Here is a 12048-nt window from a genome sequence, read left to right as displayed (position 1 = left end):
GGCCCCGGGGCTCCCCGTGTGCACCTCGGGGATGCTGGGCTGGAGCGCGAGAAGAGAGGGGGGTGTTCTAAACTCATGGGCGTCAAAGCCGAGAAGCCCCGGGTGCGAGTGAGAAATGAGCCCGCTGTGAGCTCGTGTGGAAGCGCGTGTGCGGGCAGATGTGGGGGTGCCTTGTGACTGCGGAGCGCCTGGGTGTGGTAAGCCGAGGAGGGAGAGTGCAGGCATGTGGCTGGGTGCAAGCAGAGCAGAAGAGCAGAAGTGCCGTGTGCTGTGTGGTTGGGAGGGAAGGGATGGCCGGAGGGAGTCCCGTGAACGTGAGTGCCAGGCAAGAGTGTGTCTGAATGTGCTTCACTGTGAAATTCTTCTGGAAGCGGCAGCCTTCTGGGACAGGATCTGGGGGTGATGGGGAGTGGGCTCCCTCCTCTGCCTCTGAATCTCTGCTCTAGGGTCCGGACACAGGTGGTGAAGGCCTTGGGGGGCGGGAGGGCGGGGCAGGCGCGGGCGAGAAGAGGTCAATAGGGGAAATAGGGGGACGTATGTAAAAGGGGGACAGTCTGTTTGGGGAGTGGATCCCTTCCTCCCCTCCCCAGCCCCTCTGCCCCTAGCTGTGGTCTCTGGCCCCAAGCTTTCCACCCCTTGTCACGAGGGAGTCCATTTCCCTGCTGAGGCCACTGAGAAGGTGGAGAAAGGGAGGCAGGATTGGGATGGAGATAGGCAGATGATACAGGGATACAGTCAATGAGTCTGCAGGAGACTCCAGAGAGAAGCTACAGAGAGCCCAAAGTGGGCATTGGAGGGGGGGCGGTGAGTCAGGGTTTCCTGTCTGTTGTCTGTCCACAGGCCCCATGGGGCCAGGATGAAGGTGGGGGGAGGTTGGAGGGAGGGAGCAGTGTGCCCTTTTGTGGTGCTGGAGTTGCACACCACCAAGTGTGAAGGCCATGTCTGCCTGTGTGAGCACCTGTTTGAAAGTGGAGGTTGTCTGTGGATTGTGTGGCTTGTATTTGGGGAGGAGAGTGTGTCTCTCTGTGGGGTTTGTGTGTGTTCATTTTTGTGTTTGTTCCATATGTTCACCTCTGATTCTGTGTGTGTGTGTGTGTGTGTGTGTGCGCGCGCGCGCGCGTGTTCGTGTTTCATGCTTCTTCTATTCCCAATTCAGGTATGAAGGGACCAGGGATGCCCTTGTTTTTCCAAGGGTGAGGGGCTCAAGGACATGCAGGGGGATTGCTAAGGAGCCTCTGTCTCATGTCCACCCTAAATGTTATCTTGTGACCTGCCTGCTCCTTCCCACAGTGGGTTCTTTGGGGAGCCAGATGCCTTCCCTATGTTTGCCACCAACAACCGAGTGAAGAGGAGACCCTCCCCTTATGAGATGGAGATTACTGATGGTGAGTCTCTGCCTCCACCTTTGCTATTTGCCCCTCATGCTGGTTAGCGCCTCCTGAAGGAGGGATCATGGGGACTACTCCTAGGTGTCTCACGTGGATGGGCAGGCTATCTTGGGACCCCAAACTGCTGGAAGTTGCCTTGCAGCTGAGCTGGGATTCGAGAAGAGAGGACATGGGAGTGAAGACATGTGACATTTAGCCCAAGCCTCTAAGGGTCAGTTGCAGTCCCCACTCTAGCTCCATTCCTACACTTGGCAAGGATCCCGGGGAAGGGCAGAAACACAAGGTGCTCCCACACTAAGCACTAACCTCAGGGACTCCCTGCACTTCCTTCCAAGATCTCTTCAGTCTAGAGTCTGGCTTTTGCTCCTAGCCTGGAATTGCACCTGCAGGGGTCTCCTTCCAAGTCCCTACATTGTGGGACCCTCTTGTCCCTTGTTCCACACTCAGGGCTGAGACCTGGAGTTCCCTTCCTGACATTATAGATTCTACACTGCCCCTTGCTTCCCCAGAAGGGCCCTAGCCCTGCTATTACACACTGCCCAAGTAACCTTTGGCTCTGAACTTGGGGGAGGGGGTTAAATGAGTGGGAAATTTAGAAGACTCCTTCCCTCTTCCCAAGGTTGACCTTGATGTGCAGATGGGGCCCAGCACCAGGAGGCAGGAGAGCAGGCTCTTTAGAGCCTAGGGATGTGGAGGGAATCACTGGAGCTCCCAGTGCTCAGCCTGGCTGGAGCCTGGGCTCCTGAAGGAACGGCACCTGAGGCCTTGGAGCCAGGCTGAGATTTATGCAAGGGGCAGGTGGGAGGGATGGGTATTGGGCGGGAGCTTCTGGAGGGGAGCCCACTGTGGTCTTCTGGAGAGGAGAGAGGCTAGAGTCTGGACAAGGAACAGACCTCAAAAGACCCAACCAGCCTGGGGCGCAGGGGTATAGGGCCAAGAGGGAAGAGTCATGGGGTGTCAGTGCTGCTAGGTTAGAGAGGGATGGTAGGTATGCCAAATAGGAAGTAGCCTGGACCAGGCCTGAAGTTCCCCAGGAAAGTGGCATTTTCTACAAAGGACAGAAGCACGGGGAAACTAGGCACAGAGGAAAGGAAGGAGATGGGAAGGGGGCAAGGGTTTGGGGGGAGTGCAGGAGGATTAGGGAAGCCATTACCCATATGTTACCAATATTTACTGAGCACCTATTCAGTGACTGGCCAGAGAGAGAAAGAGGGCATACAGGATGGACATTCTGAGGAAAGAGGAAGGTGTGAAGAGGTGGGTAGTTCTCTTGGAAGGATAAACAGAAATGAGGGTGAAGGGGAGGTTCATGAGGGTGCAGGATAACTCCATGGACTTTGAAATCAGAAATTTAACTAAAAAGGGTTATGTACAAGGTCTAAAGTCAGGATTTGATGTGGTTCCTGTTGCTGAACTTCTCTGGTTCTCAGTTTCCTCATTTGTAAAGTGGGGAGAATAATAGCTTCCTCACATTATTGAAAGTACACAATGGGGTAAAGTGTTTTTAGGGCCTGCTCGGGGTAGCCGCTCTTTCTGGGGCCTGTCTAGCTCGAACTGTGACAGCAACCATAATGTACCCACCTCCCCCACACACCTAGGAGCTCCTTCAGCAATGGGGTAAAGTGTTTTTAGGGCCTGCTCGGGGTAGGCGCTCTTTCTGGGGCCTGTCTAGCTCTAACTGTGACAGCAGCCATACGTACCCACCTCCCCCACACACCTAGGAGCTCCCTCAAGATCAGCCAGCATTAGTCACAGAGCAGGGGCTGGTTCTCCCTGTGCCACAGCTGAGGGATTCCTCTCCACCTGGCCTGGAGGCTGAGAACAGCAAGTTATTTCCTCTGAGGCACCTACAGTAGGACTGCCCAGCAGGTGTGCTGTGTTCTTCCCAGCCTGGGTCTGGTCTGGCCTTTGGCAGAGCCAGCTGGGCTGGGGCCTGTTGGGGTTTGGAAAGAGCTTCAGAGGCACTGTGGCGGAGAATGAGTGACCCTCCCTGGGAAAACGTGTGTGTGTGTGTGTGTGTGTGTCCATGCCAACACTTTCTGCTTGATCATCTCTCTCACACACACACACACACACACACACACACACACACACACACACGCGTAGGAGAGAGATGATCAAGCAGAAAGTGTTGGCATGGACAAGCTGGGTCATAGACTGACCTTGGAGGCAAGTCCTCCTCTGTCCTGGCCCCAGGCTCCTTAGCTGTGAAATGAGAAGTAGGTCTTAGGTGATGTCTTGACTTTTCCTTTCTTCTTCTCCCCTACCCAAGTTTCCACATTCCGAGGTCTGGTTCCAAGGATCATAGGAAGAGAACGAACCAATAGGCCAGTACTGGCAGTTCCTCCAGTGTGCAGAGCTTCCTGAGGACTGCTGGGCCCCAGCTCTGTGTTGGGGAGGAAGCAGCCACGGCCCAGGAGCTCAGGAGCACTGGCAGGGCCCACCTCTGTCTTCCCTGGCTTTGGAAATCCCAGGTCAGGCTTGGACATAGCACAGTGCTTTGCACACCATAGGTGCCAGATACATGCATGCTGGTGTCTGTCACTGCTCTGCAAGTCTTAGTACACAAACACAGTGAATATTGATCAGTGCATATAATCAGTGCATTGTAGACATGGAGAGACTGAGGCAGCCCCCAGCTGCCTGCCTAGAGCTTCAGGCTGAGCCTGTGCATGGCTGTCTCTCCACTCCTCTCAGGGGGGAGAGAGCCTGCAGGGTAAGTCCTTTTCCTTCTGTTCTCTTCTCTCTCCTCCATTTCCTTACCTGCCAGCATGATCAGTCAGCAGACATTTTACTAAACCCTTATTCTGTGCTTTCTATCACCTTTACAATAAAAATCCCCACACCTTACTGCAGGGCCCTAGGAATTGAACTTAGCCTACTCAGATCTCACCCACTTCAGCCATTTTTTGTTTTGTTTTTTTGTTTTAGCTCAGGGCCTTTCCACATGCCATTCTCTCTTCCCACGCCTGGCTGGCTCTTCTTCAGCCTTAAGTTCTCATCTTATAGATGTCACCCCCTCCAAAAGGCTGCCCCCAACCAACTCAACTAAGCACGGTAGCTCCTTTCTGTCTTTTATTTACATCCAGCCTCCTGTCTGTTTATCTGTTTGCTTCTTGTTCACCATCTGTCAGCCCCATTAAAAGGTAAGCCCCAGGAGGGCAGTCACTATGTCTGGTTTGTTCAGCATTATTCCTTAGTGCTAGGCCTACTGCCTGGTTGTTAGGAAATAACTGATGCACAGATAATAATAGCTAACATGTATTGACCAAATGTTTAATCTGAGGTTGGTATTGTCTTAAGTATTTTCCCTGTGTTAGTTGTTAGATCCATGTGATAATTTTATTCTTGAGTGATTAGTATTATCTCCATTTTACAGATGATGAAGCTAAGGCAGAGAGTTTAAATAACTTTCTCAGAGTCACTATCTAGTGAGTAATAGTCAGGAATTGAACCCAGAAAGTCTGGCTCCAGAGTTTGTCTTTGTAACTAGTGCAATATGGCCTCTTGGTACAAGTAAATGAATGAATATGTGGTCCTTGTCCTCAATGTCTCACAGTACAGAGAGATAAGCATAGAAGCATACAACAATGATTAAGAGTAATGGAGATCCAGGGATTTGTAAGGCTGTGGTGGTTGGTTAGATCTCTCTGGAGGGCTTGAGATGAACTGGGTTTTGAAGGATGAGTAAGAGTTTTCTAAGTAAAAGGAAAGAAGGTATTGTAGGTTTCCCAAGTTTCCCAATAAATGTTTTTTTTCTGCTTCCCCATAGGAGAAGATCCTTGGTAGATTTCCAACCCATTCTCCTAACCCTTGTCCCCTTGTCCTCCAGGTCCCCATACCAAAGTTGTAAGGCGCATCTTCACCAACAGCCGGGAGCGATGGCGGCAGCAGAATGTGAATGGGGCCTTTGCTGAGCTCCGCAAGCTGATCCCCACACATCCCCCAGACAAGAAGCTCAGTAAGAATGAGATTCTCCGCCTGGCCATGAAGTACATCAACTTCCTGGCCAAGCTGCTCAATGACCAGGAAGAAGAGGGCACCCAGAGGGCTAAGCCTGGCAAGGACCCCATGGTGGGGGCTGGCGGAGGAGGTGGAGGGGGAGGCGGTGGTGCACCTCCAGATGATCTCCTGCAGGATGTGCTGTCCCCTAACTCCAGCTGTGGCAGCTCCCTGGATGGGGCAGCCAGCCCGGACAGCTACACTGAAGAGCCTGCACCCAAGCACACAGCCCGCAGCCTCCATCCTGCCATGCTGCCCGCCACTGAGGGAGCGGGCCCTCGGTGATGGGCCTGGGACCATCCTGGGCCAGCCAGGAGGGTGCCCTCAGGCCGCTGGGACTGTGGGCTTCAAGGCAGGTGGGCAAAGACTGGGTAGCTCTGAAGTAGGCAATGGACTTGATGAACTTTCCTTGATGCCTGAACTTTGGGAAGCCCAAACTGCCCTGGGGCTGGCTTTTCACTTCCTGCCTCAGTAGGAGAACAGAAAAATGGAGCAAAGTGGTAGGTACTTTTTATGAAGACGGCACGGTCTTGCCCCTTCCCCAAATCCCTAAGACTTCTCATGTAAGAGGCTTGAGTGGCGCTGCTTTTGGCCTGGAGCTTGGGAGCCCTGTCTTTGCTGAGACCTGGGGTTGTCATCTCTCACCTGAGGCATTCAGCAATCTCTGCCTTGCCTTTAGCCCCCTCCTAAGCTGGCTGGGGTGGCTTTGCTAGCCACTCTACCCAAATATATAGGTACCCAATAGCTGCCCATTTCCCAAGCCCCATCTTCACCCAGGCCCATGTTGGTCCATTCAGCTTGCCAACTGCTGCAGAGTCAAGCCTCAAGGTGCCTTCTTCAGGGCCTGGTTGAAGAAGACGGCTGGTGGACCACCTGCTCCGGGTTAGCTGGGCCAGAGGGGCAGAAAAGCCAGGGGACCGAAGTTTTGCTTTCTCCCCACTGAAATTTGCCTTCCTAATCCTTGTGGCTGTGGGGACTGAGTCTGCAGCTGTGAGCATGTCCTTTGGGCTTTGGGTGAAGGCAGAGAAGGAAAAAAATTGTTAGAGGGAATTGAGCAAATGCTATTTGGGGCTCGTGGGCTTCCAATCCTGGTAGTGTCTCAGAGCTACTCATCACTGTTCCAGCGGTGAGCAGATGCCAGTGTGCTGATGGATGGGCATGTGTTGGTGCTGAGAGGAGATGGGAGCCCCATCTGTGCATTCTCCAAGATGCTCAGAGGTCCCGCCCTGCTGCAGGATGTCTGTTAGCTAATGGTCTGGTCGGTGTTCTGAGTGGAACTGAGCACACACTCTGTCCTAGGAATTCCTGGCATTTGGGATTTTTTTTTCCCTGGCACTTGGGATTTATTTTTTCTTTTTTACTTCAATTGTTGGTGGGATCTTTAGGTAGATATGACCCAGGATCCAGCTCCACTTCTAGGACATGGTAATGCAGTCAGAGACCAGGCCCCAGCTGAGACCCGAATGGATGCACATTCATTGAGCAGAATCTTAAACACCTTTGACCATGTAACTTTCAGTCATCACGGGTGTGAATGGGAGGCTAGCTTAATGCAATGGGAGTGCCCCCCTCCAAAAGTTGTACATGACATTTTTGTAAATCAAATCCTTATCCTTAATCTTTTAAAGAAATACTACTGCAAGTCCTTTTGTAAGTGAAGAATCCTTTTGTAGAGTGGACCACCGCCCCTCGTTGATCTCCTGTGTCAATCCAAGTGTCGGGGTGTGGTTTTCTTAAGGCTAGACCTGCCTGTGACCCGCATTTCAAGCCCATGGAACAAACTGCACACAAGTCCTTCATACCTGTCATTGTATCCTCAAGTCACCCCAGCCGTCTCCCACCAGGCTCTGCCTTGAGGTCAGAGGGGAATGATCCTATGGCCCGGCCCTGTCCATGGCCATGTGGAAGATCTTCACATGTTTTGGGTTTCAGCTCAGGCCTTGCCCTCACTGTGATGGGGCCTTGGGTACAGCCATTTGCAGACAGGGAATGACCCCTGCTCCCCTCCCTTTCCTTTTAAGTTGTGAGGATGGGAGCACTATGGTTAACCCTTGTCGCTCTCTGTCTATCTCATGTCAGCCAAAATCACATTTTAATGAACAGCTCCTGTGAGGCATCCCATCTGTAAAGAGGGAACACCTGTCCTAAGGCTGTGCTTGCTTCCCGGTGGGTTAATTTGACTTGGGGCCACAGTGCGGATAGGTGGATGGGTTTAGGAGATGGATCACACATTCTGTCAGGAACTCAAGCTTCTGGCTCCCTTTTCTCTCACAAGTTATCTCTAAGTGTCAGTTTCCCATCAATACCCTGGCTCTCTGCTCCTAGGACTGAATGGACATGAAAGTAGAAGCGTTCTGAGACCATAAAGAACTCGTTTCCTCTTAAACCTGAGGTGGGGTTTCCAACCCTGAGTTCAGGGCCTAGGCAGTGGGCCAGGCTGCCTGACTACACAGCTTGGGATAATTTAGGTTCTAACCCACTTTTGCCTGAGTTATCTAGATTGTTCTCGTTTCTCATAATTGACCTCATGTCTGGCTCATTCCAAGGCAAGGTACAGGAATGAGAATGGATAAGAGATATGGCAACATGGGCAGAATATGTAAAATGTAATGCAACCACTTACCACAGTCCTGGGTAGGGAAGCACAAGGCTTTAGGTTTTTGTAAGAACTAGAGAAGATCCATACTTTATTTTCATTTCCAACCCTTCACCCCATCATACCCTCTCCCTCCCCTGCCTCCTCCTCACCCATGAAGAAATGGCAACATTCCAAGAATAATATCTGTACAAAAGGGAAAACATGGGAAGGTTTAAAAACATGAGAATAAAAATGATGGGGGACTCCCATCTTTTAAGAAAAATGTATATTCTTTTATTTGTAGTGGCAAACGACAAGATGGTACAACCTTTGTCTTTTTTTCAAAAACAAAACCAAGGGCACAGAATCTGTAGTCAGCCGACAACTATCTCGGCCTTTGGGGGTGGTCTGGTCGTACTTGTGATGCCAATGGTACGTGGCCCCTGCCGAAGGCTTGCCCCTGCCCATGTACATAGTGCAGTGTTCCTGTGGGCGGGCCCAGCACTTTCCGTCAATGTTGTACTGTACGTGATGAACTGATGAATTACGTTGGTCTCTGCATTTTTCTGCAGAAGAGGAGTAATCGCTCCAGGTACCTGACCTTTGTACAGCCCAGAGGCCAACACTGTGGGCGTGTGACTCTAGCTACAAAACCCATGTGGTGACGATGTGTGTGTATATATAAGGATATATTGGGAAGATTTCTAAATAAAAGTTTTACAAAGGGGATTGGACTCTGTGCTTGCATGTTGCACCCTAGGCCTGAGAGTTGGGACATTAAAAGGAAAGGTATGGCAAGAACCTGTCTCTCCTGAAATGGGGACCTCCAGGACTCAGCTGTCCTCTGAGGGGGAATCCCCCCTCCCTGAGGCTTCCTCAGTAGGGTTTCCATTCTTTTCCCCCTTCTCAGCATTTTGCACCCATGCTTTCCACCAAGGGTGGCCCCATGGATATTGCACTCTGTGTCGGGTTCAGCTCCTGTGGGTGGGCAGTTGCTTTTATCGTAGGTTCAGGACAGATTCAAGTCTCACCAAGGTAGGCTCCCAGGTTCCCTGATGGCTCAGTTGAGGCTACAGCTCTAATGCCTGGCTCTTGAGGATTGAGGGGTACAGGTCTCTCACATGGGGCTCAGGGAAGGTGGTTGAGGCTTTGGGGGTAGTGAGTGGAGGCTTAGGGATGGGAATGACATTCAGAGGCGGGACTCTGGGTTATTGGGAGGCCTCTACACGTGGACTGTTGGATCTTCAGTAGGTCAGGCGGGCATTTCCAATGAAGTACCAATCCTCCTTTATTATATTCTTTTAGCAAATATTTAGCGAGCACCTTTAATGTGCTGGGTATTGTTCTAGGTCTTGGGGATCCAGTAGTGAAGAAAACAAAGATCCCTTGCGTAGCTTAAATTCTAGCAAGGAGACAGTAAACACACACACACACACACACCCATCACAAATGTGTTAATTATATGGTAAGTTGGAAGGTGATTAGTATTAAGGAAAAGAAATGTGCCAAGAAGGGAACTCAAGGTGCCCACAGCTCCTTTGGGTGAGCTTATCTCATCCCGCCAGGTTTGGATCTTGACCACCCTGTCCTGGGTGTTTCCAACTGTAGCTTTGAGGGCAAAAGCACAACAGTACTTGGGATCATCCTCTGGCCTGCAGGGAAGCTCTTTGGGTTTGGAAGACTGTGTGTCTCTCCCTAGCCCAGGGCTAGGAGGTCCCCAGGCAGCTGGGATGGTGAGACTGAGCTCAGGGGCAGGGAGATCAGCGGGTCGTGGTGGTGGCAGTGGTGGGTGGCCCGGGACCCAGCGCCTGACCTGTGCTCATAAGCCCGAGGAGCAGCATGACGAAAGGATCAGAGACAGACAGAGGCTGACACAGCAGTGAGAGAGGTGGGAGGACACTGGGAGAGGTGGTGGTTCAGAAGCTAAAGCAAATATGTATGTGGGATTAACCAAGCCCCATGCCTCTGAGAAGTCAAGCAAAGAAAGGCCTGAAGTGTTGCCTGGATTTGGCAATGTGGAGGCTGCTGATGACTTTAGTGAGAACAGGGTCTGTCACGGGGAGGGGTAGAGGCAGCAGCCTGGCTGTCATGAAAGAACACCCATTTCCAGAAGGTCCTTTCCCGGGAGTGGGAGAGGCTGTCCATGTCTACAGAGGCCAGGAAGAGCCCATCAGCTCTGTGGCACCAAGGAGGAGACTATGAAGCTGTGGAGTCCCCAGGCTGCCCAGGCCCCGGGGATCGTCTGGGCTAGCGTCCATACCTCCACATGGGAGATGGAGGTCCAGAGGGGAAAGGAGTCTTCCCAGGCTCACATGTCCCATAAACAATGACAGCTGTGGCAGGCAGGGCAGGACCAGGCTTTCTGCCTCCCAGGACAACCTGTGCCCACTGCAGGGAAGGGACCACACCAGGGGTCATGCCTGAATGGCCTGCTGATCTTTCCAGCCTCCCTTCACCACTCTGCCCTTCATTCTCTTTGCTCCTATTGTCCTATCCTTTCTGTTCCACACTGCAATTTTTTCTCTTTATAGCTGTCCAGTTTTTGCACTTTTTGTTTCTACCCATCCTCTGCTCCTGCCCTCCTTTCATTTGGTTAACTTGTCCTCACCACCCAGGAGCGTTTATGGGGTCAGCCACTTCCTATGTGTCCCCACAGGCTCTCCTTCCCTCTATGTGTCTGCTGTTTGTCCACTTGTCTGCTTCCTGATTCAAACCCAAGCTCATGAGGGCAAAACCATATCTGACTTGGCTCTTCCTCTCTGGTGCCCTATGTCAGATCTGGCCCAGGTCCCTTTCAACATTCGCTGACTATTACCCTGTATGGAATATTCTAGTGCGGTTTTGAGGGCAACATGAAATGAAAAAGTGAGGGGAGGTGGATGGGTGGGAGACAGGGTCATTTCTACAAAAATGCCTGCTCCATTTCCCCCTCCCCCAACACCTTGGTCCTGGGCTGGTAAAGGGGGCTGGTGGACAGCTCTACCCCTGGGGTGGCAGAGGGCCTTGGGCTGCTTTTGTTGGTAGGGGGAGTAGGAGGCAGGGTGTGAGTTTTCTCAGGCTAGACACACCAGTAGCCTGGATATCATATTGGACCTGGATGGGGAGAGGTGGGGGGTGATGAAGATGAGGAGGCTGTTTATCTGGTCTGCTCATTGCCGCCTGCCTCCTCATGCTGCCCACTACCCCCTTCCTGCTTGCAAAACGGTGAATAGTCCCCCAACATCCAGGACATCCCTCTGGCCTATGGCCCATGTGAGCCAGGCAAACACCTCTGACCAGCCTGCTGGGAACAGGCCCTGTGCTGGGCACCGTGTCCAGCAGTAGAGGCTCTGTTATCATGAGTCAGAGTCAGGAAAGGACTAAGTCAAGATGGCCCAGGGCATCCTCTCCATTGCCCAGAGGAGGAAATGAGCGGATGGGGGCTTCATCAAGGGGACCTAGGAATGAATTCTGGTCTGAGTCCAGAGAAAGTGCTCACTGCCCCTCAGGAGGAGAAGAAGAAGTGCCCAGTAGAGAGTTAGCGGCTTTAGAGCAGATAGGCCTGAGCTGTGCCACGGGAGAGACAGCAGCTCAGTTGGTCCAGCCATCTGCCCAGGGCCATGACAATCAGTGTGGGTTCTGGAGAGCTTGCCTCCATCAGGTGCAGCTTGAAGACAGGCTCCTGGGCAATAAGGACAGTTGATGTGCTGTCAGCTCCAGGAGGGAAAGAGTTAGCGGCTTTAGAGCAGATAGGCCTGAGCTGTGCCATGGGGGAGACAGCAGCTCAGCCGTCTGCCCAGGGCCACGACAATCAGTGTGGGTTCTGGAGAGCTTGCCTCCAACAGGTGCAGCTTGAAGACAGGCTCCTGGGCAGTAAGGACAGTCAATGTGCTGTCAGCTCCAGGAGGGAAAGGCCAGGGCACAGGTGGATTGAGCAGGAAAGGCGGCTGGGCCCCAGGAAGACCCAAGCCTTTGGGTCAGACTTACCTGGGTTTAAGACCCAGAGCTGCCACTTACTGTACCTGCTGTGTGACTTTGGGTAAATCATTTAACCTCTTTGAGCTTTAGTTTCCTTGTCTGTTAAATGAAGATCTTAACACC

At 52.2% G+C, this 12048-nt stretch overlaps 1 protein-coding gene across 3 annotated transcripts; it reads left to right on the top strand.

Annotated features, from left to right (window-relative positions):
* The first annotated feature begins 1130 nt into the window (after positions 1 to 1130).
* TAL1 (T-cell acute lymphocytic leukemia 1) lies at positions 1131 to 8341 on the top strand. 3 transcript variants are annotated; one of them, XR_001360338.1, is made up of 3 exons: positions 1131 to 1385; positions 5221 to 5890; positions 6188 to 8341. XR_001360338.1 is itself a non-coding variant. In XM_005884833.2 (2 exons), the coding sequence occupies exons 1-2, from the start codon at positions 1256 to 1258 to the stop codon at positions 5673 to 5675; spliced, it is 585 nt and encodes a 194-aa protein (XP_005884895.1). In that variant the 5' UTR covers positions 1131 to 1255; the 3' UTR covers positions 5676 to 8341. The 3 variants fall into 3 exon arrangements, 1 of the variants encoding a protein (XP_005884895.1); XR_001360339.1 differs by having other exon boundaries at positions 5221 to 6272; positions 7064 to 8341; XM_005884833.2 differs by having other exon boundaries at positions 5221 to 8341.
* The last annotated feature ends 3707 nt before the right edge of the window (positions 8342 to 12048 follow it).

Source organism: Myotis brandtii, unplaced genomic scaffold, assembly GCF_000412655.1.
Source record: "Myotis brandtii unplaced genomic scaffold, ASM41265v1 scaffold862, whole genome shotgun sequence".
Lineage (NCBI taxonomy): Eukaryota > Metazoa > Chordata > Mammalia > Chiroptera > Vespertilionidae > Myotis > Myotis brandtii.
The sequence above is the reverse complement of the archived record's forward strand: the minus strand, read 5'-3'. Positions and strand labels throughout refer to the sequence as shown.

What these genes read in the sequence shown, in the direction of transcription:
- TAL1 (XM_005884833.2), top strand. Translation starts at nt 1,256, where the DNA reads ATGTTATCTTGTGACCTGCCTGCTCCTTCCCACAGTGGGTTCTTTGGG. An exon ending in TGAGATGGAGATTACTGATG is followed by an intron (nt 1,386 to 5,220) that starts GTGAGTCTCTGC and finishes CTTGTCCTCCAG; the next exon opens with GTCCCCATACCAAAGTTGTA.